Raw genomic sequence first — 27,955 nt, forward strand, 5'->3', positions numbered from 1 at the left:
ATTTTTTTTGCTTCTCTTCAGACATTTTTTAAAAACTTTTCTGTCTCTTTAAGGTCTTGCCTGTATAGCAAGATTGACAGGGAGTGAGATACCCGTCTCGAGCCACATTCCCTCAGGAATCACTGACCTTTTACCACCAGCACGAAAGTCATGTATAATTTAGGTTCCGGGAGCTTAAGGTTAGGGTCGGGGACATTGTTGCAGTTAGGCTCATATTTAACCATCAATGCTATCTCTTTTTCTAGAATGTTCTCAAAAGCCGACACTAATAGAAGCTGCCGATTGATCAGTTGGGTTGATATCATCAGCTGATATTTTCTATTTGTGGCACAGTGCTGTGGTGGTTAGCAATGCTGCCTCACAGCAAGAAGGTCCTGGATGCAAATCCACTCTGACGCCATTCTGTGTGGAGTTTGCAGGTTCTCCCTGTGTCTGTGTGGGTTCTCCTTGGGTAGTCTGGTTATCTGGTGATTCTAAATTGACTGTAGGTGTGAATCTGACTGAATGGTTATCTGTCCAGGGTGTTCCCTGCCTCTGCTCCTATGAGAGCTCCAGGTAGCCCTCAGAAGAAGACTGATTAGATATTTGCTGATCTATACTAATGCTGGTATTTATGACATTTGATAAACATTAAAAAAGTTGGCCCTGAAGAAACACCCTTCAAGTATCTTATGAGTGTTGATATTACATAGTTTGTCCACCACAGTGCAGTTTGAAGCTTCGCTGTTAGCAACACAAGTGTTTGAAATATCACAAAAACCAGTTTAGAGAAAAAATACCCACTGATACAGACGAATATCAGATTTTTATATCACCAAATATCACTATTGGCACGTCTTTAATATCTTCTATCAGTCGGCCTCTAGAGGCTAGCAGCAATCCACAATCCAGCTTGATAAATTGACCATTGTTTTCTCAATTTTGACATTTTTGTTTCATACAGAAAATCTCAAAAGTTTCAATTTTCTACAACATAACAAATGCAAACATCAAAATTCCTCGATTCCTCCCTATTTGAAAAGAAAGAACTTTTGTTATTTTTACTTAGAAGGTGCACAGCAAATTCAAAAGTGTTAAATGTTTTGGTGTTAATAGTCTCCTTGCAAAAGTAGAGTTAATTTTACTCTAAGCAGAGTCACATTCTTTTAATGTAACTCTGAGGTGCAAAATGATAGTAGTTAAAATCGAGTGTTAAAAATGAGTGTTTCTCTGTCAAATCTGGAGGTGTTACAATGGAAACATTAACTCTTGACCTCTTAACTCTGAACTCCTACAGGGGCTATGACACCAATAGAGTAAATTCACAGACTCCGCCCCCAGCACGGCTCCAATCGAAGCTGAAGTGAAGCCGTTTCAGAACATTTTGCTCTACATATTTGAGTTGTTTGCCATGCTTGGTAAGTCATTTTTTCAAAGATTGTTTCAATTATTATTATGAGCTTTTACTTCTGTGGCTCTTTGGAGTTGAGACAAAGCTGTGTGGAAGGCATTAGCCATGTTGCTCGCTGATAGCATAATATTCTGTTTTAGCTAGCTGAAAGGTGTTGTTTGCGGGCAAATACCACAGCCTTGAAAAAAAGCTTGCATGTGAATTTTCAGTCAAACTTTTGGTCAAATACACCTAAAACAATGTCTAGAATGTGAAATGTTGGTATAATGGTGCTACTTGAAGCCTGAAAACGATCGCCCATTAAAAAAAAACAAAAAACGAGCAAACAGCAGTAGCAGACGTCCTGACTGGATTCTACGTTAGCATAGATCCCTCCAGAGTTTTGTGCACACGGTTTAGGTAAAAATGAAAAAGGTTGAGGTTTTACATTTAGTTCAGTATTACCTGTTGCCTGTGTCCTTGTCTTTTGGGAAAATACTTTACACAAGTAATGGCTCAAAGAGGATTCCTTTTTTTTTTTTTACTGTGCTGCAATTGTTTACTGGATTATTTGTGCCATTAATTAGTGTCAACTAATTTTTATTCAATCTCCGCACAGGATATGCTTGTGAAGATGGAATACGGGGGGGGGGAGGGGCAGAAGTGCGTTGAAGTTCCACAAAGGGATGAATGAAGGACATGCATATTGTATTGAAGAAATAAGTGATGAGAATGCTGTTATTTGCATTTACCGTGTCAGACCTTTTGATAAACAAAATTCTAATGAAAGTGAGAACATGTACACTGTTACATCTTTCAGAAAATGTTTTGAAATTGTGGTGCACAGTTCAGAATAAATGTTTTTCAAAAACCATTGCATCTTTTTAGTAAATGTTTATTTCCAAAAGAAATTTCTAGAAGTTCAGAACAGTAAAATTCCCGCTTTTTAGAATGAATTAGAAGATAACTTTTACGTAGTTAAACTAAAATACTCTTTGAGAGTTGTGGAGCAGGGAAATTATTTTACTGCTATTGTTAAATAATTGTCATCATTACCTACTAGTAGGTATGATGAATAAAGGTGTGAGAGGTATTTCTTTGGTGATGTAAAGTAGGATGTTTTAAAGTTTGAAAGTGTTTTTAATTTGAGAGAGGCATGAGTGATGTTATAAGAGTTGAGTTTCTTTTTCTTTCAGTTTAAAAACACATAAGTACATACACTTGGTACACCTGTTTACTCTTTGACTTTATTAAAACAGACGGTGTATTTGAGTTTGAATTTCAGTAATTGTATGTTGATATGGTAATTTAGTTTTATGTTAGGTGAAGGAGATGTCCATCTCTGCGTCTTGCAGGATTGAAAGTGAAAGTTGAAGGTTGTGATGTGAATGCTGTGAGTACTCGATTTGAATGATTCTGTGTGAGGTGTACAAAATACTAAATAATAATAACACTATGAAAGTTGATAGTAGAGTGAGTGCAAGGTGGTGTGTGAACAGAGGAAGTCTGAGAGAGAAGTGTGTGCGTAGGCAAAATGCAGAGTGTGTGCGCGAAATAAGGGAGTATTGTTTTTACATCAAGATTTAGTAGAATTAAAGTAGAACGTTACAAACAAACAGATAAAAAGTAAAATGAAGAGAGAAAATAACTGACAATTACATTAATGAATAGAAAACACACATACACAAAGTGCCATATGTGAAATTATTCTAGGAAGGAGTCAGAAGTGAGATAGTTTAATATAAGATGCAATGAAGGAAGCAGCTTACACTCCTTTAATTTCCAGAGCCAGTGTGTTCCCTCCCCTGCCCACTTGGGCCCCGTATCAGGCGAGTATGGAAGGCTGGATAGCCCATGACGGGTAAGATCCCACCTCGAAACCCTGGGACAACCTAAGGCAGGCACAGTCACGATTACTCGGCTTCAGTAAGAAGACGGGACCTGACGGGTAAAGCCGCTGGGCTGAGGCAGAGGGGGTAAGTGGCAAGTGGAGCCCTACCTTCTGGCTGAGGACAAGGAATGCTGCTATTTAAGGTAGGAAATCAGAATTTGGGTTAGTAAATTTGGGGAGGAGAAAATTGACTGTTTAAAGGCAAAATTATGAAGGAGTCTGACACACTGCAAAAGCAACATATGCAAATTCACACACACAAACAGAAAATGCATTAACCTTATAAAGACAAGACAAGCTCATGGAGTTTAATGCATAGACACTGATTAAACCTGGCTAAGAACACAAACATATGCAATGAAGAATAGCTTGCTATTTTGTATGAATGATACAATGGTGTGAATGTTTAATAAAATGCATTTGAGTTTGTAATTGAGGAATAGAAGAAGCCATATGACAAAGGGAGTGAGTTATGTAAACAAAAGTGATTAAAGTAGTTTTAAAAGAGTGACTTAGGAGTGCTCTCTCGTACTGAGTGATCAAAACCAGTGATCACTGTAGAAAGAAATAAAATGATTTAATGAGTTGGGAATGTTTAAACATATGTTTCTGTTGTTACAGCAACTCATTGAGAGATGACTCAGTATGCAAATTAGTTGGAGTGAGTGGTGACGAAGGAACTTCCTGTGTGTGTGTGTGTGTGTGTGTGTGTGACTGAGGAAGAGGAAGCATAGCAGAGAAGAGAAGTACAGATTTGGGTAGGAAATTTATAGTTTAGTGATATGTTGTTGTAAGGGGGGTTATGTTTTATGCTGAATTGAAGTATGTTACAGAGCATAAGGGGGTGATTTTTGTGTGCAAATTGTGTGGTTTTAATGAGACTTTCGGTGTATTGAGGAGGTGAAATTATGTGGTGGCAAGACTTGTGTGTTTAAGGTTGTTGAGGTTGTTGTGGTGATGGGTTGATTCTGTCAGTTAGGTTTGGGTTGTTGTTTTTGTTTTTAATAGAGGGAGTTTTAGGAAACACGGACATGTCTAAAAATTGGGCCCATTATTTTGTAACAGTGCACTTAAAGAAAACCTGCCAGGTGATTTTGTTTTGTTTTTATGAGCTAACAATCAGCTCTATTTTTTTTTCATTTCTGTTTTAAGGAGGCCTGCAACAGTGAATAACGGCGCTGAAAATTCTCGGGAGGAGCGAATATAAGGGGGCTTTCCAGATTACAATTGGCTGAGGAGAAAGCTACCTGGGGACTATTCAGGTCGTAAGTCCCTGTAAAAAGGATTTTATGCGAGTCAATCCAGTCTAAAAGCATAAAGAAATATTTTCCTATGGAAAATAAAAAATGACTGAGCTCATTTTGCTGAGGGTGGAGAATCTGACGCGGGAAGCTCCACTATTAGCAAAAAAAATGGAGTGAATGTGTGAGTGAATGTGAGGATGAATAAATGTGGACAAACAATTTGTTTTTACCAGAGAAAATTTCTGTTTTGTTTTGTTGACTGGGGTTAGATTATGGGATTATAGTATATTGTTGGGAGAATGCCAAATGCTAAAGGGGAAATATTTTTTGATGTAACTCAGTTATCATTAATTGAAGAAACACATGACTGATAACTGTTCTGTTTTAAGTTTATTTTTATGACATAGATTGGATCATGAGTGGGGAAACTGAGCATTTTTAAGTTTTGTATAGTATCTTGACACATGAAATGTATCAAGATAAAGGGGGGTTTAGGGTTTAATAATTTAATTGTTTAATAATTTAGGATCATTTTAGGACTTTTGGGGTTTTTGATCATTTGGATATGGTAAAACTGAAACTGTTATTTTTAAGTTAAGGTTAAAGGATTAAAGTGAACTTGTCACGGTTTGCGGGGCAAGCCGTGTGGAGTTGTAGAAAAGGACCCAAAAGGCGGCAGCTCTGGTGCAGGTGAATATTTATTTACAACGGTGGGCACAAAACAGCACTGGTGGAAAAACAAGAAACCGGAAACCTAAACTGGGTAAGCTAATAACACAAACCAGAAACGAGGATGCAGGGAGGTCCGGGGAAATACACAAGAGACGCAGGGAGACCGAGGGGAAACAACACAGACGAACCAGCAACTACCATAACAGAAGACACAACTTAAATACACCCAGAGAACACAGGGAGATTACACACAGGTGGGGAACACAGGTGACACTGATAAACATAACGAGACAGGGCAGGAGTGAACACAACATTACGCATACTGACGAGAGACTGTCAAAGTAAAACAGGAAGTACACAGAGGTTCAGACAGGAGGAGAGAGCACGGGGAGAACACAGACATAACAGGCTGGGGGAAACATGGAATAAACACAAAGAGAGACGAGAGCTCATAAATACACAGAGGGGCACAAGGGGGTAAGAGTCACAAAGGGAAAAACACTTAGGGAACACCACAACAGGACACCTCAGAAAACCTGGCCTAAATAAGGAGCGAAAATACAAGGAACCAAGAATACTGGGCCAACATGGCCCAGGACCATGACAGAACTGAATCCTGTTTAGAAGATACAATGCCGGTTTTTCAAAGCTGTGAATAATTCTTAGAGGGAAAATTAGTGAGGGTTGAAGGAGTAGAACAGCTTTGATTTCTTTTTGATTTCTAGAAGTAGTGGTTATAATGTAGGCTTACACATACAGATATAACATAGGAGGTATTTTTAGGATAAAGGGGAGAGCTTGTAAATAGAAATGATTTTTATACATATTGCATTTTTTGATATGAGTTATTGAAGTTATTGAAGGATTGCACACGCTTACAGACACAGAGTTAAGAAACACACATGACAGTATTGATTCCAGGCAAAAGGCCTCAAATTCATTTAGCTTTTAACTGAACTTAAAGAAGGACCAAAGAGGAAGGAAAGCATATATTTTGGTTAAGTCTGATAAACTAGAATTAGAAGGTATTGTTACATTAAAAGGAGCAAAATGAAATGAAAAGGCTATACCAAAACGGGTTATAACATAGGAAATGTGAGGTTAAAATGAAGTTAACACATAGGAGTTGTTTCAAGGCAGCATTTAGCTATGATGAAATGTATACAGGAGTAATTGCTTATATGCTTAAACTTAATTGATTAAAGTGGTTGTTTTCTTTTGGATCTTTTAGAGTAGAGGAACTTGCAGCAGCGACAATTTGTGTACAGGATGTTGATGATCAGATAAGGGAAAAATAGAGCGAGCGACTGGACGTGAAAGCAGGGCTTAAAGAGTTTTAGAGGGATGAGTAATGTTGAAGAATATATATAAATACAAGTCAAAAAGTTAAGAACATAATTAGGATCATGCTTTTGATTACAGAGTCCCAAAAAGGATAAGTTAGGGAGATGCAGGAAAAGGTGTTTTGTTTCCTTTGCAGAAGATCGATTTCGGCGACCACAGGAGGGGCGAGGATCCTGGAGATCTCGAGGCCTGCTGAACCACCAGAGAGGGACCGAGAAAACCTAAGCTTACGCATGGAGTGTTCTCGAATGGGAGCTGGTTGAGCCAGAGGACGGCTAGAGAGGGTCTGAGCGAGGACACAATGTATTGCGACCTCTGGTGTTCCAGAGGTCGAGAGAGGGAGTGTGGAGCAGGGAAATTATTTTACTGCTATTGTTAAATAATTGTCATCATTACCATTGCATTAATAATATAATCTGGAGTTTATATTGCATTCAGGGGTTGAACAGTGTGTCTTTCAGAAAGGCTAAAAGTAACAGGACAGGAAACAGGCTTGGAGAGTTTTGCAGAAGTGGAAGTTATTTTGAGCAGCAGGCTAAGACGAGGCTTTAACAATGTAACAGATAGCTTTAAGAAGGCCTTAAGCAGTTATGACTATTTTATACACAATGCATATCTGTGCTTATTTGAGTTGATGTTCAGGTTCATTAATGGTCTTAAGCTTCATCTAGTGAGAGTGTCTAGATGATCCATGCTGAGGGAAAACTAGAACATAGAAGGAATTGCAATACATGCTTACAAAACACTTATATATCAGGTCATTTCATATTAAGCTTTTAGTAGGGGTTTTTGATTAAAACATTTATTTAGTAGAAGACATACACATAGTCTCAGTGAGCCTCTGGTCTGGTGAAAGGTCAGAAGTGCAACAGGTGAATTGAGAAAGAGCATGTGAGGTCGTGACACACACACATGAGTTAAATTTATTTAGAGGAGAGATTAGTCATGTCTGGTTGTAACTGCAAAAGTGTCTCGGTAAAAGAGGAACCGTCCTTGTTGTCTCGGCAAGAAAGAGGAACAATTCACTTTAAGACAAGAATGGAAAGTACCAGCCATGAAAATAGAAGATGATTTTGGTGTTGATCTGATCTATGTATAAAATGTATCTGTGACGCATGAAGGGGCGTCAGTAAATCAAACCCTGATGCTATAAAATATCTGTTCATGCTTTGATTAAGTCGAGGACTACTGGCTGTCTGCGTACAGAGTGTCTTCCCACACGTGTGTTCATTAAAATTATTGTTTGACCAAGACCTTCTGGACCATGGGTGGTTTGTACTCTCCCTCCTCAATTGTGAACCTTAACAGAGTTAATATATAAACTCTTAACACCAAGTGTTAAATTATCAACTCCAGACAGATTTGGTGTTTAACACTAAATCAGAGTTAACGTACCAACTCTCCAAAAAGAGTTAAATTAACACTCTCTGGTGTGGACCCATATAGACACTTTAATAGTGTTGAAATCAAATCCGACAGTGTTAATTTGGACATGCTGGATTTGCTGTGTGAATCTGAAATACTGGCCATTTTTCTTGAATGCCAGAATCAACTCAAAGAGTTGCACAATCTTACCAGAAGTTGGTATAGTGCATGCCTTTCCCATTTATCTACATAACAAAAAAACCAATACAGCTTCCCACACACATATGCATAAAATGTATGTGTACTGTATACAATAATACACTGATACACTGATAACTTTGACTGATTTGCATTGCTTGCTGATTCAGTTCAGTATAGAACAAACCATGCAGACATTGCGGTGACAGGACAGAAATGAAATACTTGTAAAATTCAAATGCGGATAATACCTTCAGGGCAATCTGCATAAAAATGAGAGATAATAATAGAACGGCTAGAATGGTGGTCTGAGATATGTAAAATGTCTGGCTGAGGCCCATTCAGTTAAGTGTGATGTCTCTGTGCTTTTAACTTGTATCTGGATCCTCACTTCTGGGGCCTGCTCTTGAAGTTTTTGACAGTTTTTGCGCCAATAAATTTTAATTTTTTTATTTTTCTCTTTTGTATCCAACATACCCCATTTCTCTCCTCATGCCATCGTTCATTCTTCCTCTCTTCCTCTCTCCTAGCCATCCTTACTCGAGGCTCGCTCTCCTGCCCTCTTCCTTATTGATTCTTTGAGGTTCAGTGAATAGAGCAGAGCACCAGCAATGGAAAGGGCATGGGATCAATTCCCACAAAATTTCAAACATTCACTGGGCTGTCACTCTAGGATAATGTGTCTGCAGGCTTTTCTTTCTGCTTTGTTATTGGTGCCCATCAGTGTCAAGTGTCTCTGCTAGATGTTCAGGGCCACCACTGCACAATACTGCACACATCTTCTACTGTCTGATGAAACCAGGTAATTCTAAATTCATAACTCCCTGATATTTTTTAAGATCTCTGCTTTATGAACTTGATAAAAAAATTAATAAAAGGTTGTTGTTTTGATATTGTAGGTGTACAGTTGTTTGTATGTTAGAAACACTAATGGAAGCCATTTGGTACAGTGTCAGAAGAATTATAGGTAGTGCAGTATGTCTGAGTGCATGGCCTTTCCTAATGCCTTCTATAGCAGTGCAAATATGAATAATTTCTATTTGTGTCATCTTACCGTTCACACAAACAATCTATGGATACAGAAACAGCTCCTCGCTCATTTTAAGCAATTAAGCATCTAAATAAGTGTTTGGTATACAGCTGTGCTAAACAAAGCTTTCAAAAAGCTAACTAGCATTCACTTTAACAACATCAAAATATCTCTACCTTAAATGGGACCATCATGTTGCTCTTCTGAAGCCAACTAGCTAGACTAAAATGTAACTTAATGACTTTCAGCCTCAAATGATAGAAGCTGGGGCCATATAAGCCTGCCTTCCAACTAGGAAGGTATTTGTAAATCGGTGCAGCTGCACACACTGTGCAGAGGCAGCCTTGCTTGGGCCGGCCTCAGCGAACAAGCAGAGCATGTCTCGGGAGAGACAGAGGGGCCTCAGAGGCAGCCTGGCAAATCTGAGCCTGACCTCCCTGGAGAGAGCGAGAGAGAGGCAAACTGGATTTATATCTTTGTTTTTAATCCCCCTTACACGCATCACTTGTCCTACAGTAATACTTTGTGCAGGCTTCGTGTATAGTCAGGAAGCAACAGAAACAAACAAACAAACAAACAACAGCAGAAAAATCAGGGCTTGCATGTCAAAAAACCTTTCTACTACTTTTTTTTTCAGTAACATCAGAGAAAACAAATCATTTACGGTTATGGTCTCTTTTTTATTGTTCCTACATCTGTGAGGTACTGTAACTGGCTCGCTTTTAACCCTAAAATCATATTGTGATGTTATTCTGACTCAAATGAAGTAAGTACAGTTTATTTGAATGGCACATTTTCAGTTCAATTGTATTTTTACAGCCCCAAATCACAGAAACAGTCACCTCAAGGTGCAAATTTAAAGACCCTACATTTAAAACCAAAGCGCTTTACAATAAATCAATGATAAGAACAATACATGAAAAGTAAAAGTTGAATAAATCTAAAATAAAAACGTTCCTAAAACACACTGTTCACATAAAACAGCATGGCACCACCAACCTACTCTCCAAATAGTTCCAGAGATCAACTGATTCCAAAAGCCTGACCAAAAAACGCAAATCTTTAGTTCAGATTTAAAGACAATCCCAGCCTTTGATTCTTGTCTGAGGTCATTCGGGAGATCATTACAGAGTCTTGGCGAAACAAGAGCAAAGGCACGACCCCCTTTTTGAAATAAGCTTCGATCGCAGGATGGTTAAGGCTGATTGGGGACTAAACCTTAATGATTTTGAGCAAGTGTATGGACGGAGCATATCTATCACATTCAAGACCATTGAAGTCTTTAAAGGCTTTAAATTTGTGTTGACATTTACTTCTTATTAAGCTTTTTGCGTGTGTATTTATTTGGCTGGGGCCCGTCACTGTAACTGAGATGCCCATCTGTTTAATGACATTTCCAGGTAACAATGAATCTGTCGAGGCTGCTAAAAATAAAAACGTCCAGATTGTCATTTATCATGATCAGAGCTTTTTATGCCAAATTATTTCGTAAGATATGTGTTAACAAGCTCAAAAAATCTGTTAATTGCATACAGGAAAAAAAACAAGCAGCTTCAAGATGAAGGACTAAGTAAAATTCCATTCCCTTAAGTGACAAGGGAGCCAGGCTGATCATTTAAACCTATAGGGAATAATAACAACAAGACATTTTGGGGTTTTTATGCCTTCAGTGCTCAGCTGTTTTGATTTAATAGCTGTTTTTTTAGCCAATTGAGTTACAACTGCCTTGATGGCTCAATTTCTAGCTTTAACACACTTTGATCATGTTCCCCAAAATGTAAAAAGTGCTGATGCAAACTGGGACACTTCCCACATATAAAGGCGCTGACTGACTCTGCTCTTTCTCTAAATGAGGAAATAGCCATTGATTGCAATAAAGAGCAAGAGAGACCTTTGAGTCGCTTGCAAAAAAAAAAAAGAAGCAAAATTTGAATGTGGCTGGTGATTCACAGGTCTGTAATCAGGCTAGTGAGATGTGGACGGAATTACAACCACACTTTACTGAAGATTTCTTACAAATGAGGCGAGAGACGCATGGGCCCCGAGCCAACACAGAGTCTCATGGTTGCCCAACAGACATTCATTGTGCACTGCTCCATTTGCCTGTTATATCCCTGCTTGTATGTAGAGAGTGGAGCTGCATACATAACCTCACATAGAGAAAAACAGACGAGGGATTCATGCGTACGGGCACACACATGCTTCACGGTTTCCTTTGTGTTCACGAGTACGTATCGGCAGTTCAGCGACTACTCATGGATATGAGCTAAGGAGCTAAAGTAAAAGGGGGACAGAAAGCACAAAAGCAAAGCAAAAATAGATGGTGGAATACAATGACACAGAGAGCGGACACAATAACCACGGGGAGAGAGGGAGATGGGGGGGAAAGGGAGGAGAAAGGAATACAAAAGGACTAGGTAAAATATGTCATTATCCTCAACAGACAAAGATTTTCTGTCTTCCAGGACACAGAGATTCGTTTAGATCTTCACCAAACGTAGCAAGTGGTAGTGAAGTAGAGGGAGAAAAATGCTTTGGAAAACCTACCTCCTATATGTCATCAACTTGAAACCAAAGACTGTACATTATAACAACTTAAAAAATGAAATCCCTTTTATCTGAAGTCACGGTTTACAGGGCATTTTATCACCTGCCAAGAATTTCCCTGCGTGTTCTTATGTTGTACTGCACAACTAAAGGCTCCTATAGCAAGCGTGATACAACTGAGCCTTAGAAGAGGCGATGTTTTCCTTTTTTGTTGGGGTTTTGAGAAAAATAAAGCACATAAAGACTGAGCAGGTTATGAAATTAAATGTAATTAGCAGAAGGGTTGTGAGAATGCAAGTGATATCCAGTAAATAAAATGCTTCAATATTTGAGCCCATAGCAACACCGCAGGAGACGATGCATAGCAGAATAACGTAGCAACAAGAAGCTTTTCAACACTGAGTGCAGCCTTGACTTGACAGAATAAGCATCAACAGTGGTTGAAATAGACACTGAGAACTAAGCTGTACATTCCTGGTGTCTATCCTGAGGGTTACAGATGTTTGAGTTAAACTTACACAGATTTACTTTGACATTTCAAAGTATATAGATATAAACACATAAATATGCACATATATTGGCAATACTGTGACACTAAGAAGTCCATATGAACTTCATTTCCTCCATAATGTCATTGAAATAGGAAATTTTCACATTTTTTACATTCATTTATTCTGAAAATGTGATATCGGATATTTCAAACATTTATTGCTTTAATTTAGATGCATATAGCTTATAAATCATGAAGATAAAAAAAAATCAGTATCTTAAGTTGGTGAGAGGTTGGGTATTTCTCATCATTGTTTAACAGACTCTCTAATAGGTTCAGGTCAGGTGATTTGGCTAGCCAGTCAAGCAGAGTTATGTCGACACATGGTGAGCAAACCATTTGGTAGTAGTTTTGGCACTGTGGGCAGGTACTTAGCCCTGCTGGCAAAGGAAATCAGCATCTCCGTGAAGCCCGTCACCAGGTAAAACCTCCTGGTAGATGTCTGGGTTGATTTTGGACTTAATAAAACATAATGGACTAACCAACACCAAGACATGGCACACCGAATGATCACAGACTGTGGAAACTTCACACTGGACTTCAAATCCCTGGCTTATGAGGCTAACTGCTTTTCCTCGAGATGCCTCAGACTTTGATTTCTAAATGGAATACAACATTTACTTTAATCTGAAAAGAGGACTTTTGGACCAATGAGCAACAGTTGGGTTCTTTTTCTCCTCACTCCAAGTAAAAAACTGCTGACATCACTGGTTCAGAAGTGATAAGATATTAGGAATGCAACAGCACAAGCCTCAGTGCACTCCCTGTCAAGTTCTGGAATCAACTTTTCGTCACAATCAAGAAAATCAAGATTGTAGTCATCCACGTTACTTGTGCACCTCTTCCCACCACACTTTTCCCGTCCAGTCAACTATCCATGAATACAGAAAGCTTTGATATGGCACTCAGAGAACAGCCAGTCTTTTCACCTTCTGCATTTTTCCCTCCTTCTGGAGAGTATCAGTGGCCGTCATCTGGACAACTGTAAAGTTGTCTTCCCCATGATTTTGTTGTGTGGACAGAACTATACTATGAGACAGATGCTATTCGTACGGTTTAAATTGTAATGTACTCAAACTTGAAAAGAATGAATCACGATAGTGGATTTCTGATTGGCTGATCATGGGCTACAAGCTGTCATTTTTCACACAGGCTTCATTCAAGTTTTGTTTTAGGAGAAAATCACTTTTGAATTTGTAGATGCTCTGACAATGATCAGCTGCTGTCATGGTTTGATAAATCTAGCTGTAAGATTTTCTGGTGAAGTACCTGGCTGTTAAAATGGCATTACTCACTGTAGAAGCGCAACATATTTTTATTTCAAATAACACTATTTCTGGCATTGTGAACTACTACCAAAGAGCTTTCTAAACTCTCACAAGTGATTTTGAGAAACACGACAAGGGCTTAAAGTTTGTAACCTGGATTTGTTGTTCAAGGTTATAGTTTGCATTATTATTTTGTATCACAGAGATTCCTAAAACATTAGCCAAAATCCATACTTGTTGCTTTCAAGCTCAATAAGCCCCGTAGAGTTGTGTTTTGGTGCCAGTGAAGTGCCACCTGCAGGCTTTACTAAAGGATTCAACAAGTGGGCCAAAATGTCAGCCCACTCTGCATGATGTCAACAAGTGGGCTAGAAACTTCTATAAAAAAAAACAACACCAAATAAAACAGCATCAGCCACCAGTGAAAATTACGTTTACATTTCAAAGCTTCTATTAATGGAAGGCAGCTTTACTAAGTATGCTCTAGCTTGTGAAGCCTGCGCCCTTTTATACTATAGAGTACAAACAGATGCTTCCTGATGTTCACACAAGGGGGTTGCCCACTTTGGCAGCTTTCAGCTGTTTGGCAGCTCTTTGTGGAGTGATATAATTGACTGTGGAGCAGTGGATTATTCTGCAGGGGAAGTCAGAAGACTGTCTTTATGCTATTCCTCATGCCACAGCTGTTTTCTGGCCAAACAGGTTTACCACAGCACCCATATTTGGGAAAATGAGAAAGGTAGCACAGCAGGGGTTTTTTTGTTTTAAAAAGGTGGTTTAACATCCAATTTCCAAACAGCTATGCAGGAAATATGTTGCCCTAAGCTAAAGAAAAATATATCACTTAATCACTGTCAGTGGAGTATTAGCCACTGACATGTCCGGCGACGAACACGGAGATAAGAAATAACTTGTAGTCATCCGGAACTGCTGTCCAAACATATGAGCCATAGCAGAAATGTTGAGAAATGAAGGTTCATGTTGTCATCGTGATACTTTGTCACTGCCCTCTGGAGAAGTAGGTTGAAAAAAGAACAGGAAGCTATCCAAAAATACTCTAATGGTGAGTCCAGTTATCGGAAGTGAAAATGCAACTGAGCCAGAATAGGGCACTAAAATGAAAGACCCCTACTGAAATCCCAAAATGCTCCCAACATCAGTGAGTTGAAAAAAAAAGTTACATTTTACGTAGTCATACCCAGTTCTAATGATTACACACACATCATGCTCCACCCACATAAAAAAAAAGAAAATCTGTGTGAAGTTCAGAACATGTCCCTTGTGGAATTGATCACGAAGCCTTCTTTCTTTACACAATGCAAAATATGCAAAATTCACAGCTCCCCTGCTTTAAACCCTATCTCCCTATAGCCTTTCCCTCACTTAGCCCTCTCCATCTGCCATCTCTCTCTTCTCACAACTCCTACTCTTCAATTTCCTGCTTTGTTGTGCTTCCCGCATTCACTTCCTTCCTTCGCCATCCTCTTCAACTTTATGTTGTTTTCAAAGCATTTCTCATCTTTTAATCCATTTCCTACCACATATATTTCCACTTGTCCTCGCAAACGTCATTCTCATCCCTGTACCCATCATATTTCCCCCTCTCAGTCTCTTTTTTTATTAGTATCTCCTCCTCCTTGCCTCCCTGCAGTGTTAAAGCTGTACCTGCGGCATTCTGCTCTCAGTATCCTCTCATCTAAATGGGATGTGTGGCCTTGTTATAACTGATTCCTCTAGACAAGAGGTGAGAGCTAACCTTTCTCCTGCTTCCACACCTCACCCGCTCCTGTTATTTGTTTTCATAACACAAATATGCTGTCCTCGGTCACAGCATCCATCAAAAAGCTTTAACATCCCAACTCTAGCAGACAAAACAAAATAAATTCTACGAAATGGAGCTCTGTCTTTAACGGTGCTTAAACCACTGTGTGAAAAAAAGAAAAACCTCCTCCGGAGGTAAGATTCATATCGGATTAATGCACAAGTGAAAGATAAAGACAAGAGGGGTGAAAATACTGAGAATATCCTCGGATATCTGCCTGTGCTAATGAATATGATTAATGTTAAGCTGCTAGAGTATCCACTTTCCATGTGGATATCGAAGGGAAAAAAATTATATTCTCAGCCCATGAGTTACAACAAAGCATATCAGACGAAATAGGTTTTCTTTACCAAGGCACACAGGTAGAGATGATAACTCGTTACTGTAGTCAAATACCATCCTTCCTGTTATAAAGGCCCAGAGAAAAAAGAAGCTCTTGTGGTACACTCATCGGGAGACTCACACGCATAACCTCACACAGCAGTACTCACTTATACAATTCCATAAATTCAAAAAGTGAACTTACGCGTCCGGAAGCGGTGGTGTGGGCGTGTGGCCGGGCCCTTGCCTGGGCGTCCATGATTCCAGCGTGACGTGGGCTTGACAGGGGCTGGCGGTTGAGAGGTGGTCGGCTGTACCTTAGCAGTGGCCTTCAGTGTAGCTGTAGTTGTAACAGATGTGGTAGTGGTGACGGTAGGAGAAGTCTGCCCTGGCTTGGAGTTGACAGCTCCATTACGTCCATTGCTGTTTCCCTTTCTCACATTACTTCGAGGGGTGACCTCCCTACCGCTGGATGGTGGAGTGAGTCGGGTGGCACGAGTAGCAGAAGTGGTAACAGTCCCGCTAACGCGGGTGCCAGCACGGTTATGAAGGTGTGGGGCACTGTTGCCATCTCCATTGGCAGTGCTGCCATTGGCCGAGTGATTAGCTGGAGGCCCTGATCTAGTTCTTGGCGCTGGGGCGGTACCGTCTGCAGATAGTGGCGTGGTAGTTGACACCATTGCTGTCGTAGAGGCTGCTAAAGTACTGGTGGCAGTGGAAATGTCAGGCCCCTTGGGCATGGCACTGGGTTTAGAGAGAAATATAGGATCCTGTCCAATGCTACCTTTAGGATCCACTAGATCAGTGGGGACATAGTCTTGGACGGATCCCACCACAATCCATTTTAGCAGCATAAGACTGAGTCCCAGTCCCACAAAGCCCATGACTAGGGGCACGGCACAGAGCCAGGTCTGCTGGCGAGGCCACACGGCACAGGGGCCACAGCGGAGAGGGCCTGGGGCTCGAGGAGATGCCTGTTCTGCCCCTGGTTCCTCCAGCGTCATGGCTGCTAGAGTACTTGCACCAGAACGATCGCTCATCCTGCTGGAGGTTTTTTTTTGTCTCTTTTAAGGTACTGGGAAGGTCAAACAGGTGGCCAAATTACACAATGGCATGTAAGAGGAAGGACAAGTGGTGCAGAAGAAATGCTGTGCATCTTAAGTAAATAGTACCCACACAATACCTGGTCTATATGCCTTCATGCAGCAACATAAAACACGTACTAATGCACAAGCACCCACAAGCAGAGCAGACACGAGATAGCCTAAGTTACTCAGTCACGTACTAGGTGTAGGCTTACTAATTAAAAGCTGGCACGGCACTCAAATGCATACACGAGCAATATAACCTACACTCCCTCTGGCGGACAACAAACCACATAAACTCACACAGACACAGAAATGCACAAGAATATACACACAAGCACACAGGTTATGGACAGGTGAGAGAGAGAGAGAGAGAGAGAGAGAGAGAGAGAGAGAGAGAGAGAGAGAGAGAGAGGCGGGGAAGAGGGAGGGGGGTCGGGGGAGGGCGCCTCACTGTAGTTTAGCGCTAACGAAGCGATGATAAATCCCAGGATGCTTCACTCCCTTGTTAAAAAGCCGACGCAAAAAAACGAAAGATATCGATCCGTTGCGTGGCGAGCTTCAGATTGGAGCTGTAAATCCATACGCGTGTGTGTTCGTGCGCAGACCAACAACCTGGGCTAAAGGCAGCACCCTTCTCCACTCAGCTGGATGATTATCGGCCGAATAAGGTCGGCAAAAGACAAATTCTTCAAATCACTCTACTCTTGGGTCTCATCGGAGTTTACTTTACATTAGAGCCTGTAGCTTATGTGCAGCCTACTAATGGGCTCCCTTTCCCACTTGCAATGTCTTTGTAGGCTGCTCCAACTTTGCCCCTCACAGCCCTTAGGAACGGCCACCCTTTCGGTCGCTCCAGCTGTCGATAATCCAAGCCGGTGAAAGCCACCGAAACTGAAACGAGGCAGGGCAGAAGGGGATCTGATGTGATCTGCCAATGAGACTGGGGCGGTGTTGCTGTTGGTGGTGCCCTGAGAAGCGGGCTAAATCCAATTGATCCTGGTCTAATCCATACGCTGACCACCCCGCGCTGATTTCCCGGAATGACAGCGGCGTGTCTCCAGAGCAGTCTGACTGCAGTCTGTCCCTGGGATAATAGATCCGGTGTTTGGTGGAGGAGAGAGAAGAGAAAGAAGAAGAAAAAAAACAGGAGCCCCTTACGATTCGTTTACCTTCGCTGCATTCCCACAGTGGTGCAAGCAGCAGAAAGGGAGACGGGTAGAAAAGAGGATGGGGAAGAGAGAGAGAGGGAGGAGGGGGGTACTGCTGCTCTGAAAAAATGATGCGGCGGCTGTTCTTGGAGGCTGCAGACTAGGGAGAGACAGAGAGTGAGGGGAGAGAGGAGGAAGGGGAGGGGAGGCTTGCTCAATCCGCGGTGAATGATGTGGGTTTCACGGCTCCTATCCCATCCGGCGCTCTCCTCCGGTTCATCGCCGTCCTCAATACTCCAAAGTGACGAATAGTCAGTGCCCCATCTTTCCCCGTAGACTCCACGGCTGTAGGTGTGCTCTGACTCCCTTATCAGCAAGAGAAGAGAAGAGGAAAAAAAGAGGAAGAAAGTGACAATTGTGGTGGGCAAAAGCAGAAAGATAGCGGGAAAAACAAGACAGAGCACAGATGCGTGTTGGCTAAAGCTCTGCAGCAGATGCAGATAGGAGGCAGAGGGAGGAGGCGGCGGCGGCGGCAGCAACAGCGGCGCGCACCACACACGCACGGCAACGAGAGAGGAGAGGCGCTACCATAGACACACCCCAGGGAGCGGTGGAGCGAGGGAGGGAAAGGATGAGAGGAGGAGGAGGGAGGCGCCACCCCGATGTCTTCCACCAGTGGCACACAAGAGCAAGCAAACCAAACACCGGGCTCATAATTTAGGCTATGGGCGAGTTGGAGCACTACTTCAACTTGATACTTCCGCGGGCAGTAGATGAATCCCGTATTTAACAGTTCACAGGGGACAGCGGTGCTTTAGGCACACAGCCAGCGTGGTTTTATGGCCAGTGCGACTTAGTGAAATGAAAAATGTGCGTTCGTACTTTTAGAAAGCCTACAGTTCAGCAGTGAGACGTAAAGTGCCCGAACCATCAAGGCCTTTGGGACCTGCTGTATGTAAAGCATAAATGCAACGCAAACAAACAAATGTGTGTGTGCACAAGTAAACTTGGACGACATAGGTTAAAGGCATTCAGCGAACTTGTATCGTCTTTTGAATTCTGAGATATAACCACCATTCGGCATCACTTGGAGCAGTCGTCTGTATTCTCTTCTTCGTTTTAAAATAGCTTGCAACTTTGTGGCAATAATTTCCTACTTGCGGGAGCTTTGGTTGTCACCAGAGACACATCACTGTTGCTGTTATTTTACTACAGTACCTTTTCCCTGTTCTTCCTCAATTAATTGCAGTTGTATTATCATTAATCAAAAAAGTGGCTAATTTTACACAGGTTGGACTCAGTTAAGGGTTACTCAGTCAGTTAGACGTCTCCAAGCCTGCAAATCGTCTCAGCTGTCCCCTTTTGTTATGTGCAGAGAAAGACGTTTGCAAATACAGAGACAGTCTTTAGTTTCACATGCACCGTTGCTTGCAGTAAGGACTGTGGTCTTATTTAAGGCTGCCATCTGCTTCTTTGTATCATGATTGATTCTTTTTTAAATAGAGAAACGGGAGTAGTCGACAAAATCAAGAAAACCGTTTATCATTTCGAAATGTGGGTGCATCTATATTGCTGTACATTTGAAAAGAAGGCTGAAAATGGGTGCGTGTCTTTGTCTAAGTATAAAAGGAAGTGAGAAGGAAAGGACCAAGATAAAGGGGTGTCTTGGTCCTTGATGTGATTCATCAAGTATCCAAAACTCACAACAACTCAGAAAACCCTCCAAAAACTTAAACATCTGATATTGCATTCTGTCTTCTTGCATATGGCAAAAAGTCACATTTTAAACTTCTTTTTTTTTCTTTACATATTCCTTTACATTTTAAGCTGCTGCCAAAGCGGTTCCGCTTTTTTATGGACAATAACAACTTCCGTGACCCCGAAGTTTGCTTTTCATTTCATTTTCATAAACAACAGGAAATGACACAACCACAAGCTCCTTTTATATTCTTGCAGTGATCACATTTTTCATTTGTGGCTTTGCTAATGTTCACGATGAGTCTGACTGCACTGTTTACTGCTTTAGGTGCAGAGGTAATGTCCCGCTCTGAAGATGCTTTTGAACTTGACAGGCTGTCGACAGTCATTCTCTCCCAGGAATATACTGTGCTTCTTACCCCTCTCAAGTATTTGAAGATTCTTAAGAAGTGGAAAAAATGTGAAGATTTCCAGCAGAGGAATCTATTCAAGTCATTGAAATGTTGGTTCCATTTCTGAACGAGTTTCTTTTTGTTTTTGAATAAAGTTTCAATGAGACTTTATTAGACTTATTAGAGTATTATAACACCACATAATGTTTCATATACTATTTCCCAATATTCACTCATACATTACTAATACTGTAAATGCAAATACATTTTAAAATGAATAAATTCAACCTGTAAAAAGCTGTTGTCACAAATGCCACAACTAAAGCATGTGCTCTGGACTTCAGCTTGTATTATGTAATGTAATTATAAATTATTTTATATAAGAAACTAAAAGTGGTCAAATAAAACTTTTAAACAACTGTTTATTTATGTTTAGTTTTTGTACGTTTCTTATCAAAGTGAGTCTTGAAAAATAAAAGTGAAAAAATAAATAATAAGCATAGTGGATATACTGATGCTGTCACTTTGGTTGCAGTTCTGTACGTGGGGTAGGTACCAAACTATACGCTCTATAATGATTAACGGTTCAAGCCCTCTGAATGCAACATCCAGTGATGTCCTGTACTTGTAAGCAGGGACCAGAAAATTCCTTTCTGTTATGCAGAAAAGGCCATTAAGCTCACTGGCTGTGATGAACATCCATTGACGTAAGTTAAAGTTCATCTTGTTGCCATTTGGCTTATCCTGGCTGTGGAGGTTTGTCATTAGAAGCAGATATCATTTTATCTGGTGTATTCCCCTGGGTATCTCCTTGCCCAAGAATATTAGTGGTTCTATGAACCTTTTGCTCAGATGCAGGGTTACATTTGTGTCAGTCATCCTGTCTAAAACATGTCTAGTCTGTTTTCGACTCCGGCCAGTGTGCCTCTTGAGCATGACGATGTGTGTGTAAGGTCAATAGGTAATGGGTGAATTTACACTCTCTGCAACCTTCACACCACTATAAAAATAGCTTATAGGCTTCTTTCACTAACCTTCTTCACTTTGAGAGCATAAACTATGGCAACCTTTATCTCCGTATTGATTATTGCTCTCTGTATAATATTAAAAATCAATGTATTTTCTCTCTGAAAGTGTCTGCATTCAAGGAGCTCTAGGGAGCTACTATTTAACAAGACTGATCAGGACATACAAACACATTCTATAACACACTGAGAAAGACTTCTCAAACCAAAATAGAGGAAATACATTTATAATGTGGTGTCTTTTCCTTTGATAACGTCCTGTGCAGCTTCCTTCCTGCATGTGTGTGGTTTCAGAAAAGGTGAACGCAGTTTTAGAGTGTCCCCAATCCAAACCTGTAAAATAGGATTAGTGCTTAATGGGGTTCGCTAGTTTCTACTAGTGCTTCAGTGAGATGCTTAGTACTATCCCTCTTTGATTAATGCATTTGGCAAGATCCCTACCTGACCTCTGGAAGCAGGCTTTCACGAAGCACAAGAAAAGTTTTCCTCGGGTTATGAAAATAATTAGCTGGCACTTATATTGCAGGGAAATTCAATTTCAGGACTTCCTCTCTTAGCCACAGAAACCCATGCAAGTCCCTGGTTGCAGCGTCTCCTAAGTATGCCCCTCAGTTTATCTCAAAAAATTTGGACTTTTCTTATCTATGTGTCGCCGCATTTTACCCCACGACCTTCAACACTCAGTTAGACAACCTTATGAGCGTTAATCAGGAGAATCCACACTGTGCTGCTTGGCTACATGCATTCCTAATACTTGGAAATCACAGCTCTTGTGGGATCAGTGCACTTCAAATATACTTGAGATTTTGTTCACAGGCAGGTTTTCATTTGAATGTCAAATGGGTTACCTGTCAGAGCAGAACTTAGAAGTGGGGGTGCCCACTGCAGTGGAGTGCAAAGTATCTCATTGGGCAATCTCCACATCTAAAGAATAGCCGGAGAATTCCTGCTAAATGGGAGGTCCAGGTTTTCTCGGTTTTTAAAAAACTTTTGTGATATACAACAAAAGCGAGTGGGATTAGAGCTTTTAAAATTTTTATTTTATTTTTTAATGAGGTTTTGCTTGTGACATTAAGAACATAACACGCAGGAACTGTTAACGAGTATACAAGTTAAAAAGGCAAATTGAAAGCATGTCATAGCCAAATCCATGCCATTCAAGCTACTGTTAGTCATCCCATAACCCAACAGAGAAAGAAAGCTTTTTTAGTGTGTTGTTGAACTTCTGCATCATGCTCTCAGTTGATAGTCTATCAGTGGCGAGTGTAAAAAGCCCTTACGTATTGGTGACAGGTAAGAGGTGAAGATCAGCAGCAGCACCTGCAAGAGTGCAGAAAAAAAAAAATCAAAAGCGCTGTCCATGGTGCTGATTCTTTAAAAAAAAGTGACCAGCAAATAATCAACCAACCATTATCAGTAAATAAGCTATAATAAGACAATGCACAGTCTCAAGTGCTGTTTCTTCTTAATTTGACTTATAATATTATATTTTAATGATGTATGCATGATTAAATAACAACATCAGCGTTATGGTACCACAATAAATACAGTAATATCGCTCAAGGCATCAAAGTTCATTATAAATACATCTTAGAAACATGATGTGAAGTAATCTTATCATTGGGGTGTAGCAGGCAGACAATATTACATGTGTAGGAGTAATTAAATCATCTGTCCCCAACTGCAAACACCACATCATCATCTATTCTATATTGTTGAGGCAGCCGAGTCATAAGCCTACAAATGGGATCAGCTGTTCTCAGCTGTTGTTGCCAAACGCAGTGGACCTCCAACATTGCTGCCAGTGGGCACATTGCATCGTTCAGTTCCAAGGCCTCCTCTTTACCCCGAAATGAGAGGGCGGAGAGGTGTAACCCAGCTGGGGACAGTTGCACATGCTCTGTGATTTCAGTTTGAATGTGTCAACAGCGATATGTTTTGCCCATAGTGAAATTCACTTCTGTTTACATTGCAACTCTATGACTTTTGCCAGGGTGGATGGATCTTTATTCCCTTTGAGTATATATGCATTTCCAGCAAAACACTGGCTGAATAGCGAAGGGAATGGAACTCAACTGTGGTTCTTGTCTCATCTGGCACTTTCTGGGTATATGTTCCTATTATCTTATTTCCAATAAGTTCAAAAAAGAAAACAGAATCACAGTACTGCTAATAGGATTTCTCACTGTTTTCTTAGTATCATTAGATATTAGTACAAAGCACAGACCATTGATGTTTCAGTCATTAAAAAACAGCAGGATGTTGTTGTTTTTTTAAAATACTAAATACTTTTAAAAATCCATACACTTTTGTTATGTTATTAATTCATGCATTGGCTTTGCTGCGCTGTTAAACAGTCAGGGACATAAAGAGCAAATTGATTGCAATGTAGCAAACATTATCCTGTGTTTTTCTTTAAACACAATTTACAGGAATTTTGCTTTTTGCATGCAGTGTTTATGAGAGTGTCCTTCACACATAAATCCTTAAACAGCCAATACTTTGATTCGCTTCCCTTGATTAGCCACCAGTTACTTAGCTGCTAACGCTAAGCCGACCTTCAATGACTTATTGACGAAAGCTCTATCTGCAACTATTTTGTGTCTTACTCAAAGGGTGGCCGTGTCTCTGGGGAGCGTAATCACTGGATGGTAAATCTTTGGAGAGAAGCAACTGCATTTCCTTGAGGTAATATTAGGCTCTCCATTCTGTCCCTTTGTATTGCTGCCTTTATCCTACCCAATGGTTGATTTGAAGAAACAATTTCCAAGACAATAATTTCTTTTGATACCAACGGACTTTAAAATCAACCAATTTCCAGAGTCAGGATTACAAAGGAGCATGTTAAACATGTCTTTTTCCACAGATTTGTTTCCAAGAATGCAACCTCATGTCGTGCGTATGTCAAAGTTTACCATGAAGAAAACAACATTACTGTTGAAAGCACAACAATCAATCCTAAATACCATTAATTCAAGCTGGAGGACAGCACCACACAAATATGTTCGCAGTTCACACTTCCCCTGTGAGAATAATTTGGGAAACACTAGCATTATGTTTTATTCAAACCCTGCTTAATAATACACGAGATATTGCATGATTTGGTTGTGTGATTCAGTGTGTGTGTGTGTGTTTCATGGATTTTCTTAATTGGCTAGAGAATGTAGCCTCGTGACCACTGTGACTGTGATACTGGAGATATAATGAGAAAAACTCATGGACTGAAGTGTAAGGCAGATTGGTGCTCAATGAAACTAGACTGATCCAGTTTTCAAAATCTGCTGTTTGATTCAGGCTGATTTGAACTGTGGAAATGCTGGACAACATGCCTTCAAAGAGTCCAAGAGCTGAGCTGTCTGCCTCGCCAAATATACATTGTTGAACAGTCATTCAAAGTCTTTCAAGCCAGGAAGTGACTGTGTTCACAGTATGTCAGTATGATTTGTATTTCACAACTGCCATTTGTGGCGAACCACCTACGCTTTAAAGTACCTGTGACCGCTTTCTATTTTCATGATAGTGTATATCTACAATTATTGTACTAAGACATGTCAGTTGGATTGTGAGTAGATTTATAGTTTTATGATCAAACTGTTGAGGACTTATAATATAAAAAGGCACCATGAAGAGAAACAATGATGATGTATTATGGTGATGTTGAATGCTAATGAGTTGTTGAATATGACCAAAATATGAAACATGAAAAACAAAGTGGATTTCTTTCTTTCTTTCTTTCTTTCTTTCTTTCTTTCTTTCTTTCTTTCTTTCTTTCTTTCTTTCTTTCTTGTCACATTGCAATTTATTCTAACTTTTGCTTAACACTACAAAGAGTCTATAGCTATATATGTTGTTTCACGTTGTCACTAAACTGCGTTGCGAAAGAAGCATAATTAGCACTCAAAGCGGCATCTTTTTCATGAATTGCACTTTCATAACCTAACAGGAAAATGATGAAAATATATTTTTTCTCTGACACAAAATCAAATTGGTTTTGAAATGTTAAATGAAAGCTTATTTTCTTACAAGTTTCACACTTTTCATACGAGCAGTATTGTGACGCTAAATGTTGCTACCTTTCAGTGGCTTAAACCATCAAAGATTCTCTGTCTTTGTGCATCGCTAAGAAATGTCTCAGTGATACACAAAGAATATACATCGTTCTAATAATTGCACAGACCTTTATGTAGGGAAGATGCATAAAGCTTCTACTGGAGGGCTGCTGGTTTGCTGAATCAAAATGACATTTCACACATACAGTCGCCAACCTGATTCATAGTGAGTTTCAATGGCTGCCCCCGCCCGCCTGCCCACACACACACACACAAATCCCACCCCAGAGTGTGTCACCTGTCCTCCTACATTAGAGTCTGTCATGTTGCCCATAATACCACAGCAATCCACAGTGTGGTTTTAAACAGGAGAGGCATGAATGCGAGGCTTCCTGTTGCTATGTAAATTTACAGAAAGAATTCCACTTACTGGAAACGTCCTGTACAAATATGTCACACAATCAGTGACAAAGTCATAACTGCAGTTATGACTTTTTAATGCCATAATACTGTTCAAGATTAGATAAATTCTTTTTCTGCATCAACTGGAGTTTAGTGTGTGTCTGTTTTTTGTTTTAGTCCATGCAAACGGATCTTTTTTTCTAGACTTGTAACTCAGTCCCAGATGAGAATATGATATAGCAATAAAAACAATATAAACACAAAGACATCTGACTTATAACACTTATGAAAATATAAAAAATAACATCACTATGATGATGAGTATTGCTAAATGATGTCATGATTATTTCCACTTTTTGCTTTAGTTTGTTCAACAGTCCAAAACACATGCTGAGTTTACAAAAACAAGCCTACAAAGGCAGCAAATATTCACAGTTGGCTCTAAAACCAAAGAATGACCAGGATGATTAACTCTTTTTTTGAAACAACTGGTGATTAATTAATATTTTCTAGTAATGATTAGTTAATCATTTATCCTCAGCTGACAATTATATTTATTATACCCTTATCCCAGCACTAAATCATTTTGTACAACTAAAATGCTAAAACATTCTCTCATGATTCACATACAGCCGGAGGAGCAATGAGATCTTTAAAACTCAACCCACAGTAATCAGCGTATTTCAAACCGTTACAGCCTCGGTGATCATCACCTCGTCAGCTGCGAGGAACGCTGCTGCTTTACATCTACAGCAGAAGACATTATTATTTACAATCATTCTCCTACGTGTCTCCTACACGACATCGGTTTGACGTAAAAGCACACATGCAGAGAGACCAGTAAAATATGAGTCATTCTTTTTCCACACTTGCAGTCTCAGATCGGCCATATTAAACACCGCTCACTGATGGAAGGATGAAACATTAAACAGAGTATTATTGATTAAAACCATGAGTATAATTTAATATGCAAGTGTGACTTTTTTCTTTTACCTTCTTGGTGCACAACTGAAAGAAAGACTGACTGACTGAATGTTGAGTTTGAGTTTGCTTTTTTTGTCAACAGCTTCTCTTGGCAGTATCTGAAGTGTACCTCAGTGTGCAAACCTGTGCTGTGTGAAAAAAACCTTGCAGAAGAGTTTCTGAAAAGCAGATTCACTGTAGAGAGGATTAGGATATATACATTCACTAACAGCTTTATTAGGTTAATCATGCCAGTACTGGGTTAGGCCTTCAAAGCTGCTTTAATTTTGGTGGCATAGACTCAACAAGTTGCTGGCAACAGTCCTCTGAGATTTCAGTCCATATTGACACGATAGCATCACACAGCTGCTGCTGATTTGTTGGCTGTACATCCATAGTGTGAATCTCCCATCCACCACATCCCAAAGGAGCTCCATTGGATTGAGATCTTGTGATTGTTGAGGCCATTTGAGTACAGGGAACTCATTGACATGTTCAAGAAACTGGTTTGACACCATTTCACCAATAGCAGCAGTCAGAACTGTTGATATCATGCAGGGCGGATCTACAGTTGTTGTTTACACCACATTTTCACCCTATCACCCAAAGGTTGCTTCAGAAATCGAGAATCATCAAACCAGGCGTCAATTTGAAGTCTTCCGTTCTGACAAGCGGTTCATTGAGTTCCTGTTGACTTCTTATGATCTCAAAGCAGCCTGACCATCTTCTTCTGACCTCTGATTGTCATGGTCTGTGGGAGTGTCCAGGGTTTTTCCACCTGTAGGCTGCCGGTCTCCACTCCACCCATTTGGGGTGGAGCTTCCTACTTCTCACCTGGGCCTCATCTACAAGCATTCAGCAGGAGGAATTCTTAAACCAGAGCAACCGGCCACTCCTTGCCTGTTTATTATGTGCCTTCTGGTGGTAACTAAGCAGCTCTCTTCTGAAATTGTGTTATCTGACTTTTCCTCGTGTAACCTTGTCCTTCCTGTGTACAGAGGGTGTCGATTCCCGCAAATTGGACTCACCTGGAGTGAACTTTCATTCCTCTGCTCTGGAAATATCTGACTGCTTTTCCTGCCTGCTTGTCTGCCCTCCAGCCTGCCACTGCACACCGGATACTCTGGCTGCTGAACAGCCTCTGGATACTCCTACAGACTTCCCCTCCTCAGTGCTTTCTGAACCCGGACCTGTAAGTTAGGAGTGCAAACTCACCAGTAAACTCTCCTCTGTGATCTGCTCATTACCTCAAAACAATAACCACTTCTCCATCCTCTTGCAGAACCTTCCTCGTTCCTCGCTGCAACCCCCTGTGATTCTGTCCCTGGGATCCCCTTTCCAATACCAGTTGCCATTTTGTCCCCGCAACTATACCTAGCCCAGGTCCCCTCTCCCTTATAACTTTTGTGTTTTAATAAAAACTCTTTTCCAGTCTGTAGTGTGTCTGCAAACTGCTTGGTTTATGACACTGATATCATTGAGGCATTTTTAAACATTTTGTTTGGACTTCTTGTTTTTAATTCAGTTAGTTTCCAGAGTAGGTTTGCTCATCTTACTTCAGTTCTTATT

The 27,955-nt window shown here is 40.4% G+C and overlaps 1 protein-coding gene across 1 annotated transcript in view; it reads right to left on the reverse strand.

Annotated features, from left to right (window-relative positions):
• Positions 1–17,097, reverse strand: part of nrg3b (neuregulin 3b) — a 231,790-nt gene extending 214,693 nt beyond the window's left edge. The window contains exon 1 of the mRNA XM_085415293.1: positions 15,827–17,097. Coding sequence (XP_085271419.1) covers positions 15,827–16,661 — 835 coding nt within the window. The 5' untranslated portion in view covers positions 16,662–17,097. The remainder of the gene's footprint in view (positions 1–15,826) is intronic.
• Positions 17,098–27,955: the final 10,858 nt, after the last annotated feature.

Source organism: Rhamphochromis longiceps, linkage group LG8 (assembly GCF_057381845.1).
Source record: "Rhamphochromis longiceps isolate RC_006_pf linkage group LG8, R_longiceps_female_GT1.1, whole genome shotgun sequence".
Lineage (NCBI taxonomy): Eukaryota > Metazoa > Chordata > Actinopteri > Cichliformes > Cichlidae > Rhamphochromis > Rhamphochromis longiceps.